At 39.8% G+C, this 26,361-nt stretch overlaps 1 protein-coding gene across 8 annotated transcripts in view; it reads left to right on the plus strand.

Annotated features, from left to right (window-relative positions):
* Window positions 1–26,361, plus strand: part of PTPRZ1 (protein tyrosine phosphatase receptor type Z1) — a 143,722-nt gene that overhangs the window by 18,187 nt on the left and 99,174 nt on the right. For all 8 annotated transcript variants that reach the window (XM_063323263.1, XM_063323264.1, XM_063323266.1 and 5 more), the window contains exon 2: window positions 22,159–22,224. In XM_063323263.1, coding sequence (XP_063179333.1) covers window positions 22,159–22,224 — 66 coding nt within the window. The remainder of the gene's footprint in view (window positions 1–22,158; window positions 22,225–26,361) is intronic.

A 26,361-nucleotide genomic window follows, 5' to 3' on the forward strand; every position in this document is an offset into this window, starting at 1 on the left:
GAGGGGACCTTGTGCCCTCCCCTTCCCCTCCTTCTCTTCCTCAGCCCCACATGTGGATTTGACCCAGATTTCCCTTCAGAAAATCCTGTTCTTCTAGAGTTCTTGTCTGACAGGGGAGCAGGGAGTCCTGCAAAGCAGATTCTGGGTAATTGTCACTCGCTGCCTGTGGCAAGCATCCATATCTGAGATTATCATTTAAATTCTGTTTATACTACATGCAATCCCAATGCAGCTAGAGTTCTGTGGATGTTCTGGCAATATTACAAATAAATCATAATAATAGTTGTTAATAAGTGAGTGCTAACAGTGATATTCAGGCTGTAATGACCATTGTAACCTAAAAATCCCTAAAGGAACTCTATTGTTTTCAAGAGAGAAATGTGTTTTCTTAGTCTGAAAAGTAATTTGGTTGGAATAGTACATTTCATTTTGTCATTTATAATGAATGCACCCAGACCTAATGCTGCTTCCTTGAACAATATGCAAAACCAAGATTTGATGGTAAAACTGACTGCTCCTGAGTGTGGCACACTCCTGCCTCTAGGGACAGAATATAGTTGTGCATTACAGATCAAACAGGGGCTTTGTTGGTTTTAGCCAAAATGTATAGACCTTTGGTAATAACTGCTTTTGTGAGGGAACATCTGAAGATGCGTTGGACTTGAAAGGACCGTGGTTGGGAAGAGGTTTAGCGTGCAAGGGGGAACAGACAGGCTGGTGTGGCATGTAAGTTCTGTAAGTTTAAATTCTTTTTCAGGGAGACAATGTTTGGAAATTTTGGAAATAAGTTTCAGCTAAATTTCACAATTGTTTTAATTGGAGAAAACAACTCTGAATTCTTTTTGATGCAATCTCTCTAATGAGTGCTATTTGAAGGATCCATCCAAGGCTCTAGAGTAAACATGTGTTTGACTGGGTTGCGTTCACTCTAGAAAATAAAATTGATGTTCTACTTGCAGCTTTAAAGAGAAGATCTTTGTTCTTTTTCCTAGTTTTACAGGGAAAAAAATCAAAATAGAAACAAGCTGTCATTTCCTATGGAAAAAAAACAAATCAAAAAATCTGTCATGATATCGGCAGGAAAAAAGGCATCCTAGTGTAAATCCTGATCAAAAGAAATTTTTCTACTCAGTTCTAAACTGTGTCAATAAAATTTTTGATGTACATCTGTTAGGCATTGTGATTTTCTGACATATATTGTACAACAAATAAACATGTAAGAGTAAGGTAGTATTAGGGTAAGAACTAGTATCCAAGAGCTACCCTTGGATTTAAGTGACTCAGGTGCTCAGAAAGAAATTAGAAAAAGTTAATTGTCAATGCGAACGACCATATAGCAAACTAAATTTGAAGACGAGTAGTGGTTCCAAGTATACATGAGCATCTGCTTTCTTTAATATTGGAAATTGTTCAAAACGTGGCCAAAAATGTGGAGTATTTAGTGCTGGAATGAGAATCACCAAATATTCAACATACACCAATGTAGTCTTCAAAGCGCTATAAAGATAAAAGTAGAAATTAAGATAACAATAAAACCAACAAAACCTTTTTTCCTGCAGTTATAGTCTTCCATTTCATTTCCTTCCAGTGCTAATACGGAGTTCAAAAGAGAACAGATAAGTTTTGGTGAATGAATAAAATTTAATCCTAACATAAATAAACTAGTGTACTGCCAGCGTGAGAGCAGTGAGCCCATTTGTTTGGCAATAAGCCAGGCATTGCTGGATAAATTAGAATGCAACCTTTACATCAGCGCTTGATTTAGCAATTAGTTGACATCAAGCTAGCAAACATGCGCTAGACAGAGAAGACAGAATGGGATTTCTCCATATTAATACTCTAATCTCTCTTTCATTGCATACCTTCATAGTAGGCAGAATTAATACTGATAGACTTTCCATTATTTACTCAAAAAACCCTCAGTCATCTTAAAGTGTTAGTTTGCACCTACCCGGCATTCAGCATAGATAAGATCTTCCTTCACCCTTAATCTAATTATGACAAAATTAATAATGACAAGCCTTGAGAAAGTAAGCGCGTGACAATTAATAAAGAAGTGGTTTAGATATGAAGGAGTTTGTTGATGATGACAGGGTTCAGCCTATGAATCAGCAGCGTAAGAGGAGTGTGCTGAGAAAAGACAACCATAAAGATAAAGGTAAATTATGAAATCCAAATGAGACCCTGGGGACTATGAAGATAACGATGGGTAAATCAAATCTGAGATGTGGGCTGTGGCACAGACGTATAGGTGAAAGGGGGAGCTTCAATTTGATACAAGAAAAAGAGAATGTTGGAGCAATGATCCATGTGTTATATGCAGCCTCAGAGAACAATTCATCCATCATTCAGCCCATTGCTGGCAGCTTGCTTTCCCTGGGGAGTTAATTTGATGGCAACAGTCTGCCCTTAGCTGTCATTTTTACCAGGGCTGAGAAGCTTCCTCCTATTGCACTGAGCTTATTGTGCTTGCCTGACACCATGCACGCACACAAATTGGTGTCTGCCTGCTCTGGGGTAGAGATGGCCACTAAGAGTGGACCAGAGCAATTAATTTGGCCATTAAAACCTCTTGGTCTGCTCCCAAGATGACCCTAGGACAAAGGATCTGACTGCTCTGACGCCTGCAACCGTCTTTCAGCCATTGCCTGTATTGGTCCTTCAGTGACACGTGAGCCTGCCCCGGCAAACGTAGCATCAGGCACTGCGCACCAGGTTGGCCTTTGCATGATAAGGTGTATGAAGACAGGTTAAGTAGATCAAATAAAACATGAGAAGTCTGGAAAGAAGTGCATGCAGAATGATGGCTGACAAGAAGGTTAAATGGACAATGTAAAGTTAGCAAAAACTAGATTAAAACTTTCAAGCCATAAAATAAAGCAAAAAGAAAAGGAAAAATTAGGACTCAAAGGAAGGAGAGAAGGAAGAAAAGAAAGTAGAAGACAGCAGAGTGAAGGTTTGGGTCCTTAACAAAGAATTTCTTCCGGAAGACTTCTTTTTCTTTTTTCCAAAAGCTCTATTTTCGTTTGTGCTTTGAGATCCACATACACACTATAGTTTTAATTCCCTTTCTTCTGGAAAGAGAGATGAAACATTTACGTCGTGTTTTGGAAAGTTGTGATGACTTCATTTTAATCTTCACCCCAGTAGTAAGTTTTACCAATAAAGAAATACAAATGGCCATTCTGCACATTGAGCTCAGAAGTGAATGGATTCAGGTATTTATGAAAAGCCATGGTCCCCTGAGAACTTCATAATGCTATACCCTCCTGATGAAAGCCAAGGTACATTTATGTGAAACTTGGAATTTGCAGTAGAAGGCTAGACCTTTATTAGTTTTTTCTTTCTAACCTCAGTTAGAGAGTCGTGCTGCCTTGGGTCCTTTCCTCTGTTGTGCCTCAGAGTACAAGAGGGGGGAGAATTAACACTGATCCATATATTCAAACCATTCAAGGACCAAATATCTTTCCCCTTTGGGATGAAGATTAGAACTCTTCTTTTCTAGTGTAGACTTTGATACAGTTATCTATTTCTTGTGGAATTCAACTACCTGTAATACGTGCCTCAGGAGAACTTTCAAAAGGCACCGTTCGCACAGATAGTAGCCAGCACGCCAGCAAAAGGAGAGCCTTGCTCCTTCTCCAAAGAGAGCACTTCCCGCTTACTTCCATGTGTCATTCTGTAAGAGTGAAAAAAATATTTGATTTCTCATTCTCTTCTCTTTATTTTGTGTCAGTAGGCTTGTGCAGAAGCCTGCGGTTTGGAAAGAGGCAATATTCTTCTTCATAAATTATATACAACTTCAAATGATCAATGCTTGTAGCTTGGGAAATTTGCATTTCCCATAAATGAAACAGAATATAATTTATATATTCCTGTTCCCAGCAAAGTTATTTCCTTTTTATGGAGAGACTTATTTTGATGGAAGTCCCTTGAACCTGATGGCAAAACTGAAGTAACAATTGATATGGAATATTAGAGTATTGCATGAAGTATTGAAAGCTGGATTTTAGAAAGCTATGTGGATATATGAAATATATTTGTTGTTAGTGGCAGGTATTTATGGACCGAAGAAGGTTTTTTCCAGTTTCTTCTCCTAACTTTCATCTATTCTGTGCATGCTCTTGGACAGAGATCACTTAGAAACTCAGGATTCGTGCCTTTTTCACATGAGTGTCAGGATACTTGATTTCTTCCCAGATTCATTTTAAGAGCAAAATAGAAGGTACAGCCTCAAGATTAGCTTTGAAGTCCCAGAAGGAGGTCACTACATATATGCATGCATGATTATTGGTGTCAAATTAAGTTTTTTTACGTACTGGAATTCTCTCACACACAGAATAAATGATTGAATAATTTACTTGGAATAACCGATGCCTCTCACTAAATTATCTTTTCTCTTTTACTAAGGAATGTATTTTTATTGTTTGAAAATAATTGCTGAGCCTTGTATTTGAGTGAGCAGATAATTTAAAGCATAAGGGGCACTTTGCTTTAAAGGAGAATAGGGTAAGGGAAAAGTTTCTTCCAGTTCATTTGTGGAAATTCTGTTCCACGCTATTTGAACTGAGGGCGTGTTTGATAACGTTATGAGGTTTTTGTACCCCCAGATCACACCTGAGTTTAATAGTCTCAGCAAAATCAGTGGCGAAATTTCCTGTTCCTTTAATGGAACTCCAGTTTCTCACGGAGAGGCTTGGGTACGTAAGGGAGACAAGAACGAGCTTTGTAATTAGAATTGTTACATGATAGTCTGACTTAAAAATAATTCACAGCTTGTCAGAGAAACTAGCAATTAACTCTGAACTCTGTAAAATTTCCATCCTTAAATATAAAAGAGAAATCTGTTCAATTTGTAATTATCTTTATGGGCTGTAAAAATAGGCTCTAGATGAAGAAAAAAAAATAGAATTCCTTTCATTAAACCCAAGGAATTTTGTTAGATGGAAAGGGCTTTACTATGAAAATGTTGGTCAACTTAAAGCCTCAATGTGATTCTGTAAGAAAAAAAACCAACTATATATTTTATTATTGGAAATTCCTTCAACATGTACACAACAGAGTCTCGGGAAGGGTTTTGCAGGGGCAGAAGCTGCCGAGAACAGTTTGGAAGCCAGCAGAGGGAGAGTTTTGTGGAGGGAAGACACAATGTCAGTTATCCCTACGTGAGCTGAGAGGGGTGGAAGGCTAACGATGAGGTGTCAGTAAGATCAGAAATACAAGCTGAAGCATTTGGGACAGGCTGGGCATCCCACAGGGCCTTTGGAGTAAGAGGCTGTTCAAGTAAGATGCTGACCTTTCTTCATCCCTGTAACATACCCTTCACCAGAAGGTTAGCCGAACAGGGCTGATCCAGATTTTTCAGGAAGATCTCATTTTCTACTCAGGAGGCATTTCCTAACAGCAAGCGTATTGCTGCTTTTCAGGGAAACATTTTTAAAAGAATTCATGTCATTCAGTTGCACAGTATCCAGCAGGAGCGTTTGAACTTGGAAGACTGGAATCTGCCAAGCTCTTTTTTAAAATTAATTCCTAATAATGATACATAAACATAGTTACAAAATCCAATATCTGGGGGACCCTGTCCTGGCGTCTCCTCATTCAAAGTCCTTGAATGCAAAATTACAGGGTTATCTTATGGACCAAAACTGATTTCAGTGAAATTTTTTAAACAAAATATATGAGAATGGGTGTGTGGGGAATAGAATTACCCTCCTTATATTTGTAAGAGTCTGGTTATGGCAAAAATGCCTGTAATTTTCAAAAAGGTCAGCAAAGCCAAGCCACATTAAAGACACTTTATTGGTCAATTGAAGGTATTATATCTTAGTTCTGTTACATATGTAACATGCACTTCTGTGACTTGTAGAGTAATAGTTTTGACATAAAAAAGCTTGCTATTATGGAGTAGCAAAGTAGCATTTTTATTGTACGTAGGATATTTCCAAACTGTTTTGATGTTGCAGCCAATTAGCTTAAGGTAGTTGGATAGTGATTATTTATTTTGAAAGACCATTTTAAACAGTTACCTAAAATATTTTTTTCCTTACTATTTAACTAATTTGCAGGTTTTTACTGTACACTGTATTTCAGGAGACAAGAGTATGTACTGTCTGAAAGTTTCATCACAATATTCATGTGCCAGTGAAAGCTTGGCTGCCTGTTTTCCCTGCAGACTTATGTAAATTTCTAGGGACCTTGTGTGAATGGAAGGAGTCTGAATTTGTGTCCATGGTAATCTGTTCAATGTGTAGAGGAAGTTACAATGGCATTAACCCATGAAAAGGATCAGTTGTTTTCATGGAAAGCAGTCAAGACATGCTTTGAATTCAGATAGTCAACTTAATCAGAGCTGGACATCGTTTTTTAAGGGTTTCTCTTTGAAAGAGCTTAATGCTGGTCACCTGCTACGGTCAAAATACATCATTTATCTGTAAAGGGGCATAAAAATTTAACAGTTGGCTGAAGAATGGATACATCCCTCAAATAAAGAAAATAAAATCCTGCAGTTATTTACAACCTCTACTTGAGCAACTGGAAGCAATAAAATGCCGTAGTTATCCTGGCTCATTACCTGCCTTCTGCTATGGGGAGCTGAGTGAATTCATGCGGTGCTTCCTTAGGACGGGGAATTCAGCAGCACCAGTCCTCACCGCCTTCCCGGCCAACACACCCGAGAGGCAGGACTTAGAGGGGCTTGAGCAAACAGGGTCATTCGGAGTCTTACAGCAGACTTCATAGCACATAACAAGAACTCGGTTCCAGTAACAGGAACTCAGGTCTAGTCCCCCACCTCATGTAGCATTTCCTCAGACATAAATGGTTCTGCGGGTACAGCTGCCCTGATACGAAGAAAGTGATTGAGACTATATTCTCCATTACCTTTACCAGAAGAAATCGTATGTAGCAGCCTCTTTGGGGTTTTTCTCCTGCGTTTAAACTAAATTACAGTAAAAGGAAGAGCAGGATTAGGCAACCTGTGTTTATTTGGTTATTCAGCAGAGATTTAATTTGCAAGATTAAATAATACCTGTCTCAGCTTCATCTGTTTCAGCTAGTGAAAGTAAAAGATCCTTCTGCTCCATATCTTACAGGATATTCCCATAGTTAGATATTTCCATAGTTTCCATACATAGTCAACTTGTGTTAGGGATGGTTTGCTTCTGATGATGATGAGGGTGACAAGGTTAAAAATAATAAATCCAATTAATGCAAGAAAATAAAAAGTTCAGTGTCTATAATTCATGTAAGTTTTTTTACCGTGTCTGTTTAGTGCTACCTGAGCATTTTATACCAATGTTAGCTAAATGAATTTGCTGTATTGCTGCGTGAAGCTGCATTTAAAAATCATTGTAACTACATTTCCTGGCCTTCCTTGAAAATGGCATTACCCAACAACTTTCCAGTGGGAAGAGACAGGTTTTCAATGCAGAGGTCTGAATTAATGCAGCAAGAACAGCTGGTGCTTGCCCCTAATCCAATTTAAGAGCTGTAAATTCCCGGAATTATTTTCATAAGAGCTACTGTGCCCTGTGCGTGTTCACCAGTGGAGATGTTTGGGCATTAAAACTATAATGGGAGACACAGTAACTGCTTCAGACATAAGGGAAAAGATCATTAATGGGTGATCATGGCGTAAGCAGCAACATCATCTCATCAAGACAGGGGAAGAACAGTTAGGTAAGTACTGTAATGGCAGGCATTTTTACTGGACATTCAAATTGTCTTTCTCCATGGGAGCAGACAATAGCAGCAAGGATTTTCTTACTAGTTGCAACAAAAAATAAGAGAATAGACAGGAGTTTACTGTTCAGGAATATCTCTTGCCTTTACAGGAGGCGTATGGGTCAATGGCCAGATCAGGCTTTTCTGGTTCTCCAGGTCAAACACAGTTAGATGAAGCGAAATGTCTAGAATGTGTCCAGGGGAAAAAGCAATATTATCAATAGCAATAGTCACCCAAATAAGTCTTTGCAGAGGAATTGTGTTTTGAGGATGGACTATACACTGCAGAATCACAGAACTGTGCCATTTGAAAATACATTGACCACGAATTTATAGAAGGTGTAGTGTTGTTTAGGCCGAAATCTACTCTATCCTGTTCTCTTACAAGGGGAGTGAAAGCCAGTACTGCCTGAAGACAGCATTTACTCTTTGGATATGGTGGACGTTGCAACACAAAATAAGAATCACATAATCTCCAGTTCTGTAAGGAAGCTGTGACTGATGGATCTGAGATTTTTCCATTTATTAGGTCTATCAATGTGCAGTCACGTTTTGCTGTCCCTGATGTAATTTCAGACTGTTAAGGGAGACATTGCTAAGAAGCATCTAGGGACACATTCCCTTGAATCTAAGCGAGGGAAGAGCCATCGTATCACTGACTCCAGCCGCCTTCTCCAAGTTAACTTTGTTGCTTACCTGGGTGCAAGTGGAGTCTGTTACAGAACAATAAATGATGTTTATTTTAAGTTTTAATAGTAGCTGCATTTCCTTTAGGACAGGTGCTACCACTGTTCCAAATGCCATGGATCGTTCATGCGTAGTATGCAAAGAGCAGGAACAGCCGTGTTGGGTCATACCTGGATTCAGTGTTGTCTGATGGGGGCTGGTGCAGATGCTTCAGAAGACCAGGCCTGAAATCCCTCAGTAGGCAGAAGTGAGATACTTCCCCGGTCTTTTCTCACACATCTCGTCTATGCCAGGTGCCTTTCTAAATGTATTGTGATAATTCCAAATATTCTTCATATCTTTGTAACTATTTCAGTCTTCATTTAGCCGTTGGCCTCAGCGGTTTCCTGCAGCGATAATTGCCTAGATGTGAAAAAAAGTGTATCCTTTCACTGGTTTTCTTACTTTCAGCCTTCTCATTAATGCCCCCGGGTGTTCTTGTTCTTCTCGAGAGAGAGAGAACAAAAGTTCCCAGTCTTCATCTCGGCAACATTCACTATTCTTTATATTTGTTTTCTTCCCAAAATAAGTGTTCTTAACCTTTTCCATCTCCCTATTTTTGGAACTTTTCCATGGTCACTTTCATCAGTGTTCCCTCTCACCCATATTATTGTGCTTAATTGTTTTTGAGAAGGCAAGACCAGCACAGAATGCATTTTTCCAGATGAAGCCACTCTGACAGGGGCAATTATGTGTTAAAGGGCAATAATATTCTTTCTTCACCGTTTCTGACATATTTCCAAATTCTGCTTGGACTCCAGCTATACACTGAATGAAGGACTTGATTTAGCTGTCCAGGGATGCCCTGATCTCTTCTTTCAGCTGGTACAATTAATTGAAAACCCAACAAAGTAAAAGTAGTTTAGTTTTTCTCAATACCTTTTTTTTTTTTCCACCAGTTATTTTCGCTGCTACATTTATCAAAGCTACACATCATTTGGTGTTGTTACATACTTACCTTGCTTGTTATAGCCCTCTGAACTTCCTTGTAACTATCCTACCCAAGCTAAATAACTGAAAGATCAGCGCGTTGCAACATTTTGGCATATCCTCCTGAGCCTTTTAATTTAACCAACCATATCCATTTCTAGAAATTTAGTAGAATTTTGAAGATTTCTAAAAAGTGGCATTACTATCAAAACTGGATTTTTTTTTAATTTATTTTGAGGATCTTTGAAAAAACTTGTGCATTTGCTAGGGGTTGGTGTCAGTGTACTGATTAGACACCCGTGCTGTCCCTTGAATGTCAATTCAAATTATATTGCAGTCATCACTCTTTTAATGGCTCATCTGCTGCCGCTATGTGACCTGTCTGCTGTGCGTGTTATATGAGTTTCTCAAGAAAGGCCTCTGCTCGTTTGTCTTCAAGAGCTACTTTTCAGATTTGCACCTGCATTGTTTCTCTAAGCTTTGTCCTCTTGGGCCGTTTGGCCATTTTGCATACGGTCATTGAAATCTCACTGGTTTGTTACATTGTGCTGATCGTTTCATCCTGCTACCTGTTAGGAATTCAATTTGCTTTTCTTTGCTAGACTCTCTAGTATAGCTGTAGCTATCTACCTATCTATCTAAATGTATGTATATATATATAAAAAAAATAGGGCTCAGAGTTTGTTCTAGTATGTTCCTCTCCTTGCAGCAGCTTTGTTAGTTCCGGGGCCTAGAGGTTTAAACCCTCCTCGCTTACTCACAGAAATGAGTTTTAGCGCTCAGTTTATTTTGTCTGTTTGGGCCCGCAGCCTTAATTGGAAGCATTTATAAGAAAACAGGCAGTGAGAGAGCTTCTTCTAAGTCTATATGTAAACTTCCAGGCCATCCCCTGTTGATACCTCTGCGCTGCTCGGCATGATGTGTAAGGCAGGCTTCCTCCCCAGCACAATGGCAGAAGTGTCTAAATGGCTCTAGGACAAAGCGTCCTAATTATGTGCCCAAAGAATATTCACAGAAGAGACTCTGAATCCAGCCTATTGAAGTTTTTACCCATACCATAAAACCTTTTTATAAATATTCATAAGGGGGGGGGAGGCAGACGCACTTCACCGGCTGCTAATTAATGCCTTTACCGAGGGCTTTAGTGCTCTACACCTAGGCAGGTGTCTGTTTATCCAGGACTTTGAGGATGTTGAGAGCCTGCAACGACAGTTCAGTGTTAAAATCCCTTTCTAGAACTAATTCTTTGTCACTTAGGAGCCCAAACCCCTTAGTTCTGTGGAGAGTTGAGATCCAAACCAGCGAAGATTTTAGGCAGGTGAATTCCCAATGTGGGAATGACTTTACCAGTCCTGGTGTAAGTTCACAAGTCACTTTAGGTGCATTGAAACCTACTTACAAGATTTAAGCGTGCTCAAACCATTAACTCACTATACTTTTTTAGATAATGTTTTCCCCTGATTCTGCTTGCCGTTAATTGACAGAGCAATTCATTACTTTATTAATTGGCAATAAAAATCATTTAATGTTGTAGATGAGTCATTGCAGTTAACTGGAAACAAATTAATTAGTTAGGTACGTTGTATTTAATTTCTTCATGTTACAGTGTTTAGTTTGTAGTAAAAATTTGCCTGTGAATCATAATGACATTCTCAGGCTTCCTGATTTTTATTTCGAAGATTTAATTTCTTACTGGTAGAAAGTCACAGTCAATTTGCAGTTGGTTATTGAGTGTTGACAGCTGACTGCCACAATAGATGAACTTTCAGTTGTATTGAACTAATCTGAACCTAGGAGGACTGCTGCAATGAGATTCTCAGTTCAAACCGTGTTATACACTCAGTGTAGGATTGCAAGTAACAAGAGGTCAGAACCTCCATTTTGTGGTTCAGTGCACAAATTAAGGCTTTTCATGCAGCGCCGCCACCACCTGAGACCTGGCAAAGGGCTTTTTACTGCCTTAGCGAAAGGTTGGATTATATGGGGAAATGGTTATTGCAGTAAAGTGAAATTTCATGTTTACAATGATTGATTAAACCATGTATCTATCATCTTATGTGGCTATTATTTCCACATTTTGGGTCAAACCTTGTTCAGCTAGGTTTATGTCTGCTGACAGAATTCAACAGAGATTAGAACTGCAAGAATATGAACTAACAAAACAATGTTGTGGGGTTTTTTTCTGAAATCAAAGCTGTATTCTGTCTCCTATTACTCTTATGTAAAATGTGCATAAATTAGACATTAGGAGGATGGGCAGGTGAGGGATGTTTGCCTGTACCATGGTTGTGTGTTCTGTCTGCATTCAGATGGGCCTTATATAGCTTCCCAGGCAGACTTACCTCCCCCCTCCAAGATGAAGAGCGTATTGATTAACTACAAATGAGCAAGACGCATGACTATGTAGATCATGCAAAATATCTGATCAAAGCATCTGAGTCTCCACTTGCAAATTTTTTTAGTGTCTGAATTCCAAAATTGTCTGTGAAGTTCCAGTTTTGTGGGTGATGTAGGACAGGACTAGGATGGGACTCCTGTTTCCCTCATGGTACTCTCTTTGACACGTATAAAACATGAGGCAGAATTTGACCTCAAAACTGTATCAAATGGTAGATACAGTGTAGATAACAAGGTACTGAAGAGAATAAAAAATGAAGTCAAGAAAGGAAGTGTGAAGAAAACAGATTTTAAATTGGCATTACCTTATTTTATTTGATATCTCCTTTTTTTTTTTTTCCTAATCTGATGCAGAAAAAAAATCAAGTGTTAATATTGATGTAGTTAGCTGCAATAAACAATCACCTCCAGGAGCAATCAATGCACCTTTTTGTTTTCAGCAGTCTGTGAAAGTAAAAATATTGTTCAGTAGAATAATATACTGTGTTTATGAGTGTTTGATGAAGCAGAGGACCAGATACTGACCATTTGCTTTTCAAAGGAAGAGTAAAACAAGCCGGCTAGCAAGAGCCTAGTGTGAGTACTAAGTGCCTGGTTTGTATGAAGATAGAGCTGTGGTGCGGTGCTCTACTTACATGGCACAGGATTTGGCATGGAGGAAAGCCCAGACCATCCACTTCCCTGTGGAGGTACCATTCTTCCATAAATCCTCTAAACCCCAGGATTAAATCTGGATTCCGTAAGGAACTTCAAGATATCCCCCTTTTTTTTGGTACTCTTATTTTTATATTACTTCTTTTCCCAAAGAAATCATAGGAAAATGAAACAATGTTTGATCTGTTCATACTGACTTACAAATTTTTGAAATCAACTTCAGAATTGCTGGAGCAAAACAATGAGTTATCCCACCAAAAGCAGAGACCTCCCTAATTAAACTTGGGGCTGAGTGTCCTTGGTACCTGTTAGGTCTGGATGAGGGTTTTGGGAACCCCAGCCCCATCCAACAGCATCAATCCCCCAACAAACAGCCAGCCCCTTCCCACTGCCACCACCTCTGAGCAGAAATCAAAGATCTAGGAAAAACTGGTTGAGTGCGCTAGCATTTTTTTTCTGGATCTATGTGGCGTACACCTCTTTTTCCAGTCACCTCTGTTCTTAGGTTGTGCCATAAAGGTTAAATTCCATATGTAACCCAAATGTGTTGGGGTGAAATCTCTGTTAGTACTAAACTGTACTTAGAGTCAACAGTTCTGGTTTGGCCTATTCAACAGTGAGTTTTCCAAAGGCTTTTGTAATTTTGAACAGCGGGAGTCGGATTGAAAAGTGACACTTGGGTAGAGGACAGACACCCAGGTCCAAAGTTACTCAGGTCCTGAAAATCCTGAAAAAGAGTTGCCTGGGTTCACAGATGCTCCAGTTCTTAACCTGAAATTTTCCCAAATGCTTAAAATTCTGCTCTAGAGTTCGCTGAGAATTTCTCAGTCTGGATAGTGTGGAGCAGCTTGAAGCCGATTTCTTATCTAAAAGATGCTTCTAATTTAAAAAAAACCAGTCACCATTCAGGCACCCTTTCAAAATTAAACCTTGTCAGAACATGTTAAAACACACATTTGTAGTGTTCAACTCCATGTAAGGTGTTACTGACTCTTAATTCTCCTTTTCACTACATCCTGCTGGCTTGAAAACTCCGTGGACATCAGGAGACAGGTTCCCTTCATTCCTCTGCCCGAGGAGACGTAAATCTACATGGCAGTTGCTCCTCAAGAGCACCCGAAAGGCAGATAGATACAGGCTACCTGCAGGAACAGGAGGGAGGGCGCTGCCCTGCGCTTCTGGTGAAGGGAACCTGAGTGGAGTGGGAGCAAACACAAGTGGCTACCTGAATCTCTAGTCCCATGGTCAGAGAAGCTGTAGGGAAGGAAGGAGCATAGATTTTGGTTCCTCGCCTCAGTGTATTTTGAAATACGGTATCATGAATTAATTTAAAAGTAATTGCAATTATTATGATTATTTTATATGTGATCTCCCTTATGCCTCTGTATTAATAATTCTCCTGTATTCTAAAAACAATTTCTAAAAAGAAAATTATTAAAAAAACCAAACCCAAACCCATACATTAAGTATCTTTGTTTTGCCTTTGGTTTGTGTTTTTATTGTCCCAGTTCTCTGTTGGCACTAGCAATCATGAGACACTTTGTTTTCTTTTCCAAATGATATGTTTGTGCCATCAGTTGCAATAAGGAAATGGCTAAAGGAAAAGAGTAAACGTGAGATTTATAACATGATACAATCATGAGCGATATGCACCCCTTTTTGACAATTGCTTATATATATATACTCACAGACATGCCTATGCATATATACAATATAATTGTTAGGATTTGTCAGAAAATGTCAGGTTCTACATTCATTTACATTTTTTTTGTTGTACCGTTTGCATTATGTTCATATATTTTTAATCAAATAGAGACACATATTTTTATAGATGTGCATTTGATATCAGGTGTCCATGATAAGCTTTGGAATTTTTCAGTCTTGATATCGGGAGTGTAGAGCTTCCTCAAGGGAGCAGAATGGTTTTGGTATGGTTTTATAAAAGGTGTGTGTCATAATCCCTAGATTTATGAGAGTCCTGAAACAAAAATCATCCAGGGCAACCTCTCTCTTCCCCTTTGGTATTGAAAAAAGAATTTCACCAAGACATTTCAAGTGAGTACCTCCCTGAAGCAAAAGAAGATATTGCTGTCTAAAGAGACACCTTTCAGGAAACTTAGGGGAACATGACCAGAGGGATAATGGTTGCGTAGAATTTGCAATTTCAGCATCAAATACAGGGGAAAGGAAAATATTTAATAATTAAAGACTTCCTCCATTAGAGATTCTATTTCTCTCAATATCCCCCCCACCAACGCCTTCGTAGGATTCAGTCTAAAGCTGTTCATTACGGTCCACAAGATGATTTGAACTATTGAAATAGGTCGCAAAAGTGAAGGTTTCTAACAGCTTGACTTCACAGCCCCTACTGTGCTAAAAAGCATTATTTTCAGTAAATGTTCCTTTGAGATGGCTTGCATAAGGTCTACTTACAAAAGTTTTAGATAGATATTACCAAAGCTGTAGAGCTTTACTGATCTGTAGATGTTAATATTAACAGGCAGAGAACATTGGAGAGACACAGTAAAGATTTTTGAAAACCTTTCTTTTGGAAAAAATGTAAACTCTGAGATTTTGGGTGCAGGAGTTGAATTTGTTTTATTTTTCTTGCACTTCTGAAATGTCTATCACAATGTTTCTTGTTTGTTGGAAAGGGGATTGCAAATCGTTTTATACTTAGGTGCTAAATATAAGAGCTAAGGCACATATTCTTCATTCATAATCATATTTATTACACCTGTTGACACGCAATTTTGCTAGGAAGCACTGTGCCTATAGTTTCACTGACTTGATTGAATTTTTGTTTGTTCGTGTCTGGTCTGGATTTAATTTTTATTTGTATGGTTGGATGAATTTACATAGAATCGTAGAATACCGAGTTGGAAGGGACCTCAAGGATCATCTGGTCCAACTTCTAACAACCAACATGCGTTGTGTTAAAAGACTATCTGGGTATGGGGAAAGGAATCTAGTTAGCAGCAGAGTTATATAAAAGTGTGTCCTAGGAATCACTGCTTGATAGCTGCTTTTTTGAATAGCAGTTCCAATTTCTATCATAAACACCAGTTTGCCTCACTTCATACAGGGGACATTAGTGTAACATCTTTGGGGAGATTACAGCCCTCTTAAATCCCTTCTGGTTTTGGCTTTGGATGCATTTTTAGGTGCTTGAGCAGCAAGCCAGTTATCTAGCTTTTCTGGGTTACCTAGTTCTGTAGGTTCTTAAATTATTGAGATGTCCTTCTGTTTAGCCCACGAGCTTCACAGGCACTTAATTTCACACACCTGGGTGAGTGAAATTGGGTTCAGAAATACCCATTCTGGAAAGATAAGCACCACTCTCCCACCTAAAACCTGTACTGTCAGCTTGGTTTCAGTGAGCAGACAGTTGAATGCTACATCGGTTACCAGAGAAGCCTTAAAACTTACTATAGCCAACTTCAACTAACTGTTAATGGCTGCGTAGGACGCTGAGGTCTGTCAGACCATTTTGCTCCATCTTCAGATGACGTCTAGGTGCACAAGATCACAAATGGAAGGAGACATCTAACATTTCCTACTACTTTGCCTGTAGTCAGAGTGAAGGTGGAAGCAGGTGACTGTAGCAGATTGGATCATCCCTGTGGTGTCCTGAGATACCCCCACTTGCCACTGGCTGTGTAGACATTTCAGAGGCCCTGGAAGCCCCAGGCATGTAAAACTCCAATGGGGTAGAACAAAAATTGGTAAAACTGGAGTCCTAGTTCTTTTGCATGTACAAATGCACTGGAAATATGTGATTAAATGTGATTTCTGAAACTTAGCTGATACCATAGGGATTATCCCTTTAATTCGTGGCACTATTCACTGTAAAGTTGTGACAGGTTAAGTAAGCACTATTAAGTAAGCCTAGTAATACTCTGGTGCTTAATGATAACTGCTTTTAAATGAAACTAATAAATCTTTTTCTTTTTCTTTTTTTTTTTTTTAGATTTAAACACAAATTGTGTTAGTAAATACACACGACAATTGTCAAATTGTAAGAAGAGTTTTGGTTTGGCTTTATATTTAGCACAGGGAAAGTCTCACTTTTTTAATCCGTACTGGAATGAGCAGCCTACTCACCAGCATAATGAAGGGAACTGACTCTCTTTATAGATATCTGAACATGCTGAACATGTATCGATGCCTAAAATAAGCCTAAACAGAAGGAACTGTGGGTAAAAAAAGATTTTTAATTTTCTCTAAGGCTGTGACAATTCTCAGACCCATCTTCACAAAAGATTTAGACACTGACTTTCAAGAAGAAAGAATATATGAAATTGTAGAGGTGGGCTATTAAAGCATTTTGGTGGTTTTAAGGATTTTACAGATGCTATTACATAATTAAATAAATTCATAAGAAAGAGACCTTACTCAAGTAAACGTAGATCATTTTCTCAAAGGAATTTATAGATAGCTCCTGTCAGTTAGAACTTCAAGACTGTTAGCAGATTGTGTTCTGAATCTTTTCATTTCCTCCATCAGTATAAAATAAGAATTATTTCAGTTGAGGCAATGAAGCTACACCTTCCTAAGATGGATGAAAGGTATTAGAAGTGGGTCCTGTGACCTTCGTGTCAATGGAAGGAGATAAATAAGGAAATGACAATTGAAGAACTGCTCTATTTATCATCAGAGGTGATTTTGCACATTTTAGCTGTGTTTAAGGTTCTGTTTTTACTTTTGGAAGCAGAACCTAGATAATGAAAGTCTTTCTGATCTATTTAATTGTATTCTTTTTAAATGTGAATAGCATTGAGCATCTATTTTGCTAATCACATGTAGCTTCTTTTTTAAAAATTTATTATTATGTCAGTTTTGCAGTTTGTCTTCCTCTCTTTGACTTCTTTGCAGTAACTTTGTCTGGTGTTCTGCAGTTTTTCTTTCAGCTACTGGGTAAAACATTGTTCATATCATAGCATTTCAGTTTGTTCCACAAGCCCTAATTCTTCTCCAGTGCAGACATTTGTGTCTTAATCCAGAATCTAAAAATATGACTTTCAAAATGTTTTGCAGTGTATAAAAGTGCTGATGAAGAGTAGAGATAGTAAATCAAGTAGGGCATAAAGACTGAGCTCCCTCACTCTAATTGAATGAGCATCACCCGAGACATTCTAATTTAGGCACAAATTGGTGCGTCTCGGTAGCCTTCAGTGGAGTTTGTGTGGTGGAAAATCTGAACCTGGGTAAATAGCCTTTTGTCCTTCTAAACAGTTTGTTGAGTGTCTGGGCAAGTACAACGTGTTTGAATAAAAATCTTAAAACCGCTTTGCTGGTTCAAGCCACTTCTTTGGTAACCTGTCTCCGACAATAGCCAGTAGCAAAAGCCTTGGCAAGTGCATTAAAATAGGGCAAATATGCAATGAGAATTTCCCAGTATAATCTTCCCATTTTCATCAGCGGATTTAGTGAGCCAAAAGTGGTGTCACTGTGTTTTAAGAGGTGTTTGTGGATTTGTCCTTCACAGATTTTTCGAATCTTTTCCAAACTTGTGTAAGCTTCTGGCTTTCACAGCTTGCAGTGTCGGTAATACAAGAGTACATCGCAGAGATCTCATGAGTCGGAATTTGTTTAAAAGAAGAACTTTTGTATTTCTCAAAGAGAAAATCATTACATGTTTTCAGTGACTGCTCATGTCCTTGCTGGCATCCCAAGAGTTCCTGTGCTCTTCCTTGGCCCAAGAACCACAGGTCGAGTCCTGCCCACATAAATTGAAATTCCTGTCAGTTTTGATACCAACACAGCCTTTATCTCCATGACTGTAATACATTGTCATTATCCACTTATACTGGATGAATGCTTATGACTTTAGAGTATATCCTCTTTGCTCCCAAATTAGATTTTGGGACAGGAGGAAAATGTTGGGTGAGACGTGACTTCCCAGGACCAAGCCATGTTGGCAATCTGAATGTGTAGTTAAGGGTTCCAATCCCTACTGTACACACAGACCATCAGTGCCCTGTTTGTAGAGAATCTCACAAACGCAGACATTACCTAAATGTCCCAGTTCCCATAAATAAATCATTCTGATGTCAGAATCTTGTAAATGCCGGTTCCGCTGCAGGTGCAGCTCGCAAGTTCAGGCTGAATGGAGGTAAAACCCTAAGGAGGTTGTCCTTTTGTCCTCTTGACTCTAGCAGCTGGTATCTCTTGACACCGCTGTGGCAAAAAGGAGAGGCATAAAGAGATGGTAAAATTACAGCAGCCTGGTATAAATTACAGTGCCAGATTACGCCTGAGCTTGTGTCCTGCATAGCAAAGCAACATGTTGAGCGCAGCATCCCCAAACATTCTTTGTGTCTCGGGCACTGTCCTCAGAATACCCTTCTTTTCGTGGCATAGGAGAGGAGTCTCTGGTGGATACTTGGGGCTTGTTGCCTCAGCACCTCTCCGAGGATTTTCCCTGACAGAATTCAGAGGTCTAAGGTCACATTTCCACTTCTCTGACTCATTATCCTGGCACAGAGTGCCAAATCAAGAGGGCCTCTCTCAAAGACATTTCTTTGTGTTAATCTTTAAAGGTATTCTTTTTTTTTTTTTACTTTTAAATATTAATAAATACACATTGAAGATCTGAATGTTTCATTCACAGTGGTAAATCAAAAGCAATTCAACCGAGGCCAGTAAGTGCCAAAGGAATATCAGACTCATGTCAGGAGGAAGAAAACCTGGTTATTTATATTTTTTAAACAGGAAAAAACACCTACAAGATCTTATTAGTCCCGGCACTATGCTTTAACCAGCACCCCATCTTCCCTCTTTGCCCCTATGACTGAACATGAGACAAAGTCAGCCACAAATCCGTGGGTCCCGCTACCTGTCATGAGCAGAGGGGGGAGCATTTGCCACCATTATTCCTGACTTCGTGGGCCTCAGGTGCTGGGGTGTGCACTATTTGGACAGAATATGAAAAGAAACAAGTCTCGCAGCCTCAGACAGAAAACTTTGGCTTTCAAAGAGGGTAGAAAAAAGAGAACAAAAAGCATTTAATGGTATCTTGCATGTCTCCTTGACAGGCATAGAAAGATAACCATAAAACTGTTTAAAACATGATCCCACAACTGGGCTGCTTTGTTCTGTGAATAAATCAACAATCTGTGGAAGCATGTTCAACAGCTTCCCAGAAGCAGAAGAGAACATTAAGGATTTTTTGCTTCATAAAGCAGCACCTAAACCAGTACAATTCAAACTATTTTGGGCCCTGGCTGGAGATGTCACTCGGTGTCGCAGGAGTCATGCTGACTGTCAAGCTAATCGAGCTCAAGTATCAGTTTCGTAGATTTACATACAAAACCGCAAGTTCGACATCAGTTTTGCATTCTCTTTTGTGAAGATGTTTTCATTATTACTATATTCATTTAAATTAAATGTAAGGAATTTAAATGCTCTATTTAAATGGAAGTACCTGCTGTCATATACCAGGAGCAAAAGGGACGTCAATTTGTTAACTCAAAATAAAATAAATAAATGAAAATTAAAATAAAATTGTTTCCTTCCGACTGGTCTCCACACTGTTAGCTGGTTAACACTGACAGCTTACACAGCAACGCTTTATAGAATGCAATGTTGTGTTTTCCCAGAGCGGTTTACACAGGTCGCTCAAGGGAAGAATTGCTGCATTGACTTGTCCTCCTACGGTCATGCACGGCTTTTCTCTAGCACCCGTGCTAGCTATGATTCCTCAGCCGCTTCCTTCCCCAGATTAAATCGTGTTTCCTTCCCCAGTTTTGCCACCTATTTGTAGTGGAAAGAGGCAAAACCAAAACCGCCGACAAGCCCTGCGGTTGTGGGAAGGCGCATGGCTGTGAGTGTGCTGTGAAGGGGCTGTGGGAGCACAATAGGTGAATAGCAGAGGAAAGAAGGTGTATGAACTCCAGACGTCTCCCGGCATTTATAAAGACTTTCCGTAAGATTTACTGGGTCTATAAGTGTGTAATGCACCAAAAAAGTGAACCTTGCCCCCTTTTTTCTTGTTCATTGAAGCTATCACTCCTTGTCCATCAGACCTCCATGTGGAATTTAAAAAGTGGTGGGACGCTCTCACGCCCAAACCCTGCTTAGTTAGCATATGAATGCTCAACTAATTGTTTGAAGTAACAATTAGGAGGACAATAGATAAAGGAGGAAACTGGAGACAGCAACTAACACCTGTGAATCAGAACTTAAACAGCTTTCTTTTACATAATTAATTAAAGAAGCAGGCACAATGCACATTGACTTGAAAATGTGGTCCAAAGACAACGCTGGTGCATGTAAATCTCTTTTCAGTGCCATTACTTACATGTAAGGTTTGATCTTTTTGTAAAAATCTTAGTCATGAGTGAGTGTTGCAAAGTGTTGCAAGAGGGGCTTTTTTGGCCAGGAGGGAGAAAGGGAAGAGAAAAACATTTCAGGGCAATTGCAATTTCATGGAGGAGGCAGAACTCCTGATGAAGTTATTAAAACGTATGGACTTCAGATAGGTAGCAGAAAGTCATTGTAAGACACAGAACGTTTCTAACCTTGCAAATAGCAATTAGGATTTAACGTCCTGTAATCAGCACTACATACTTTTCTGCATTAAAGAAAAAGAAATTGATGCTATGAAACTGTTTCATTAAATTGTATTTATTGCAGAATGTAGGCAGAACTCTATGACGGTTTCTCAAGGAAGCAATCCATATGTGTGCTCAACGTGCTTATATGCAATTATTTCTTAAATAGGTTATATTGTGCTTCTCTAGAAGAGTATTTAATGAAGCTAGTTAACATTATGGCTTTCGAAATGACAGTCTCAAAAAACCTATATCTGCAATTTACATATATTAATAAGTATTAGGGGACATAGTCGTGTGTTTGCACGCATCAGTAGTGTTGCTGGAGTTGTGCTGGCATAAAAAGGATAACGGTGAAGGTTATTCAGTAGTATCAACGAGTATTTATACAGTTAGATATTTCTCTCTAGAGATATATAATAGCATTAAAAAGTATCTAATATCTTGCTTTCTCTCTCCATAAAGTTTATGGAGATACAAGTAACTTCACATACTTCAGCTATAATATTGCTGATGATAGTACACAGTGAAACGACATGTTAGAGTACTTTGTTCACTATCTTTAAATGGTATCGCTAGTACAAAGCTAGAGAAAATTTGTGAAGTCCTGAGCACACTGAAGAGAAACTTTAATTCACATTGACTTCCAAGTAATCTAGATTGGTTCTTTCTAAAGGGCCAGAGACCGATCAGAGAAGATTGTTTCTTCAGGGGGCAGTTGTATTAATCTTAAAAGAGAAAGCATGGTTGTGATGAAAAAATTTTTAAAAAAGGGGAAAAAAAAGGAAGAAAAAGAAAATAGACATAATGTGAACATAAAGAAAGAAAACTGGGTGGAATGAAGTTTGGGGAGAATAAACCATTAGTCCTGCTGGTATACATGTGTCAAGTCTTAAGCTAAGAGTTAGAAATTGAGCAACAAATTGCATTCAGATAAACTGAAAAGTACTTCTGTTTGCTTTGTTTGCATCCTTTATATGCTACAATGTTGATGGGATTTATATTCTGTTTAACCGATACTTACCATTTGAGGTCCAAGATAAGGACAAAGTAAATAATTCATCAGTAATTAAAACTGTGATTATCGTGTTGGAGGGGGGTGTGTCATCTACTCTTGATGTTCCTGTTAGGTTTCTGGATTTTATATTGTAAATTCATTGCTATTTTGCAGATTTGATCTACGGATACTATAGGCAACAGCGGAAATTGATTGAAGAGATTGATTGGTCATATACAGGTAAGCAAAAACTGTCTGTTGAAGCATTTATTCTGCTTTGATATTTTCATGTTCATTGTTATAACTTCAGGAGCTTCTTATGTCTGTATACCACTTTCCATATGCCTAAACAATTGCTAAAGTGAAAATGCAGGGAATGAAGTCTGAAAAATTGCAGGAATGTTACAACAGGAGAGACTATTTTCATTTTTACCTCTGTTGCTTTTGGAAAGAGAAAGCCCTTAAAGCCCTAAACCTGAGACATGACTTACCTGATGAAGGCTGGGCCAATAAATTGTTAGGTGCCTTTTTATCATCTGAGTATTACTGTTCTGGCAAGTTTGAAAAGCAGACAGGAAGGCTGAAACAAGGCACAATACATTATGTGGGTAAGAACATATCCATATACTGCACATGAACTTCTGCACTTTGCTTTCGAGCACCTGAGCATCCTTTCCACCTCCCACCCTCATTCTCCTAAAAAATCAGTCATTTGGGCTCTCTCATTTGCATAAGTAAACAAGGTACACCCTTAAATTCTGCACGGCCTTTGCCTCATCACAGAAGGACTATGGGGAATTCACAATTTGCCTCTTGGATTCTTCCCTAAAAGTCAAGCCACTTTCAGTAATATTGAAAAGGTGATTTTGTCCTAAATGATAGGTGTATTTTACCAAGAATGTAAGAATGGTTTAAGTTACTGTTCCAAAACCCACCAATTTGTGGAAAGAAATAAGGACTGTCAAATTTCAGCGTTTCATATATTTGGTTCGAAATATGTTCCTGTAGTTAAAGAAAGTTACACCATTCTTTTTCTTTCTCTCACTCTCTCATTTTTGAGACATTTTTTTACTTTCAGGGTAAAACTTATCTTACAAGTTTTGAGCCTAGAGAGAATTGAAACAGGCTAGTCATAAACCCTTGAAAATGAGATTTATAATGAAAACTCCCACTTACACACGTTGTACTGCAAAATCCAAGCATAAGAGCAATCAATACAATATTTTGTGTCCAAAACCCATCCATTTTTTAATATTGCAGTTAGGGGAATACAGGGATAAGCCTCCAGGATTACAGGTGACCAGAGGGCAATTTATGAGTTTAAAGAATAGCAAATGGGTTTTGAGTGGGATGTCGGAGGATAGAGCTCTTCCCCAGCCTGTGCAGAGCACCCGTAGAGCTGTGCAGCGCTGCCGCAGCCGCAGGTCATGTTTACTGGATATTTTGGATGGCAAAACAGCACAGACTTCGCAAGCCAGAGGATTCAGACATGTTGGTTCTCTTCCTTAACATGAGATACCTTTGTATAGTCATTTCTTTTCACGTGCCGTGCCCTAGTGATGGCTGTTGGCAAAGCCTTTTTCCCTGTTCAGACCTACGTAGTCAGGTGCATGTGGTGCATGGGGTGGTAGAATGTGAGAGGAGCCCCGCTCAGCACTGTGCAACCCGACTGGCAGCCCCCTGCCCTGCATCCCCCTACCCCTGCATCCCCCTGCCCCTACATCCCCCTGCCCTGCAGTCCCTGCCCTTGCATCCCCCTGTCCCTGTATCCCCCTGACCTGGAGTCCCTACCCCTGCAGTCCCCTGCCCTGCAGCCTTCAGTCCCTTCTCCCCCCTGTCCCTGCATCCCCCTGTCCCTGCATCCCCCTGTCCCTGCATCCCCCTGCCCTGCATCCCCCTGTCCCTGCATCTCCGTGCCCTGCAGCCCCCTGCCCCTGCCTCCCCCTGCCCTGCATCTCCATGCCCTGCATCCCCATGCCCTGCATCCCCCTGTCCCTGCATCCCCCTGCCCTGCATCCCCCTGCCCTGCATCCCCCTGTCCCTGCATCCCCCTGCCCTGCATCCCCCTGTCCCTGCATTCCCCTGCCCTGCAGCCCCCTTCCCTGCAGCCCCCTGCCCTGCAGCCCCCTGCCCTGCATCCCCCTGTCCCTGCATCTCCCTGCCCTGCATCTCCCTGCCCTGCAGCCCCCTGCCCTGCATCCCCCTGCCCTGCATCCCCCTGTCCCTGCATCCCCCTGCCCCTGCATCCCCCTGCCCTGCATCTCCCTGTCCCTGCATCTCCCTGCCCTGCATCTCCCTGCCCTGCATCCCCCTGCCCTGCATCCCCCTGTCCCTGCATTCCCCTGCCCTACATCCCCCTGCCCTGCATCCCCGTCCCTGCAGCCCCCTGCCCTGCATCCCCCTGTCCCTGCATCTCCCTGCCCTGCATCCCCCTGCCCTGCAGCCCCCTTCCCTGCAGCCCCCTGCCCCACAGTTTCCTGCCTCTGGTCCCGCCACCTCCCCAGGCCCTCAGCCGCATGGGCTCAACATGCCCCCACTCTCATAACGCAGCCAACTCCAGGCGTGGTCATACATGGATTTTCAATGCTTTTTGTGGGGGCTCAGGTCCTCTGTGTCTAGGGCTGCCAACTGTATTGAGAGCAGGTAGTTGTGGTGATTTCCTGGAATAGCAGGTAATAGAATACCAGCATTAAGGGAATACACGAATTCAGCTTTCACTTAAAAAACCCACAGTATTCCTGAATGTGAAGAAAAATTACAAATTTTGACACTGTGTGTTGGAGGCGCAGAAGTCTAGAGGCTGAGACATACTGATTTTGATCTAATTTATTTATAATAATGTATTTATTTATTTTAACATCATCGTTTTATTCCTGGGGCAAGGGATATCAAGTGCTGTGTGTATAACTACCACACCTAGCTTAGACTTACGGTTTTGAGGCATAGAACAACATGCACATTTCTGAATAGATGACCTATGCTTTGTCAGTTCATCCTTTCCTCAGATACCAGTTATACCCTTCTGACTTACAGCCTGCTCACTGAAAGACCTGAAAAATTAGCCTGTGTCTGCAGTGAAGTGTTAGGAGTGGGCCTTGGGATTCTGCAAGCATGGAGTTAATCCCCTACAATTAAGAAAAATCTAACTGGCTTGGTAAACTCATCTGAGTTTGAGCAGATGCAGTTCTCTATACCAAATAAGTAATTTCGGATACATTAGCCACAGGGGGTCAATACACTCCTTTACTGGGATGATGCTGTGAGATGAAAGTAAAATGGAACTAGAGAAATAACTTGAATCTAACCTGCTGAAATCACGCAATTTGTGAAGGTAAAGTTTCATAATAAAGCCATTTTGTATACTAGAATTTATGTGACTCATCATCAGATTTTGGCTCTTGGGTAAATATCTAATGAAGGCATAAATGTTACTGGAAACATTTTGTAGCACTTTTAAGGGCTCTGCTTTAAGCCATAGACAAATCCTGCATTTGCAAGCCTGACTTTGGTTTTTTTGTGTCCTGACTTTGCATATATTTGCATAGGCAAATACAGTGTTAAAAAGGTGGTAAGCGCAAGTGCACGTTACGGATGGATCCAACTTCTTCAGGAATAAGTGGTTCTTGAAGCTAGTTCATTAGTAAAATGACTTCATTTTAACAACCTTTCATTGTGTTTTTCATTAAAAATGATAAAAATAAAAATTTTATGACAACGTGAATATTTTCAAATTATGTCATGTACCAAAAGCGAATCCAACCATTTTTGTTGTAGAAAAAAACAAGTCTACTGAGAAAGTTCATTTCCTCAAATCAGGTACATACTAACCGATGACCAAAGATCATATAGACATTATTTAGCTGCACCACTAAGGTTAGGCGATCTCATATTGTTTCAAATGATAAAGCAATTCAAATATTTCTCTATCATACAGGTGAAAGATTAATTTGTATTGATGCTTTGTTTATCTGCATTTTTTTTGCCAGAAGGAATGATATAATGCTGTTTTGATTTTGGTTTTGGTTTTTTTTAAGATGTCTGGTTGATACTAGTCCATGAAAACTCCAGGTCTGAATGTTCACATGTAGAATTATTGAATGTCGCCACAAAGAAAATTTCTTTTTTCCAGCAAAATTCCTTTCTGTTGGGTTTTTACTCTTGGGATTTGGGTTCTTGTTCACAACAAACAAGTTACATGGTTTAGGGGAAAAAAAAAACAGACCTGAATTCTGCTAACTGCAGGAAATTCTAAACAGCCTTCCAGGAATTACAAAAGCTGAGGGTTTTTAAAAATTGAATTTACTATGCAAATGAATAGCACAGCCTGCTCAGTGTTCCTTGTCTCGTCATTCAGAGCTATTAAGTTCAGTTTGTGCT

Source organism: Chroicocephalus ridibundus, chromosome 1, assembly GCF_963924245.1.
Source record: "Chroicocephalus ridibundus chromosome 1, bChrRid1.1, whole genome shotgun sequence".
In the NCBI taxonomy this organism is placed as follows: domain Eukaryota; kingdom Metazoa; phylum Chordata; class Aves; order Charadriiformes; family Laridae; genus Chroicocephalus; species Chroicocephalus ridibundus.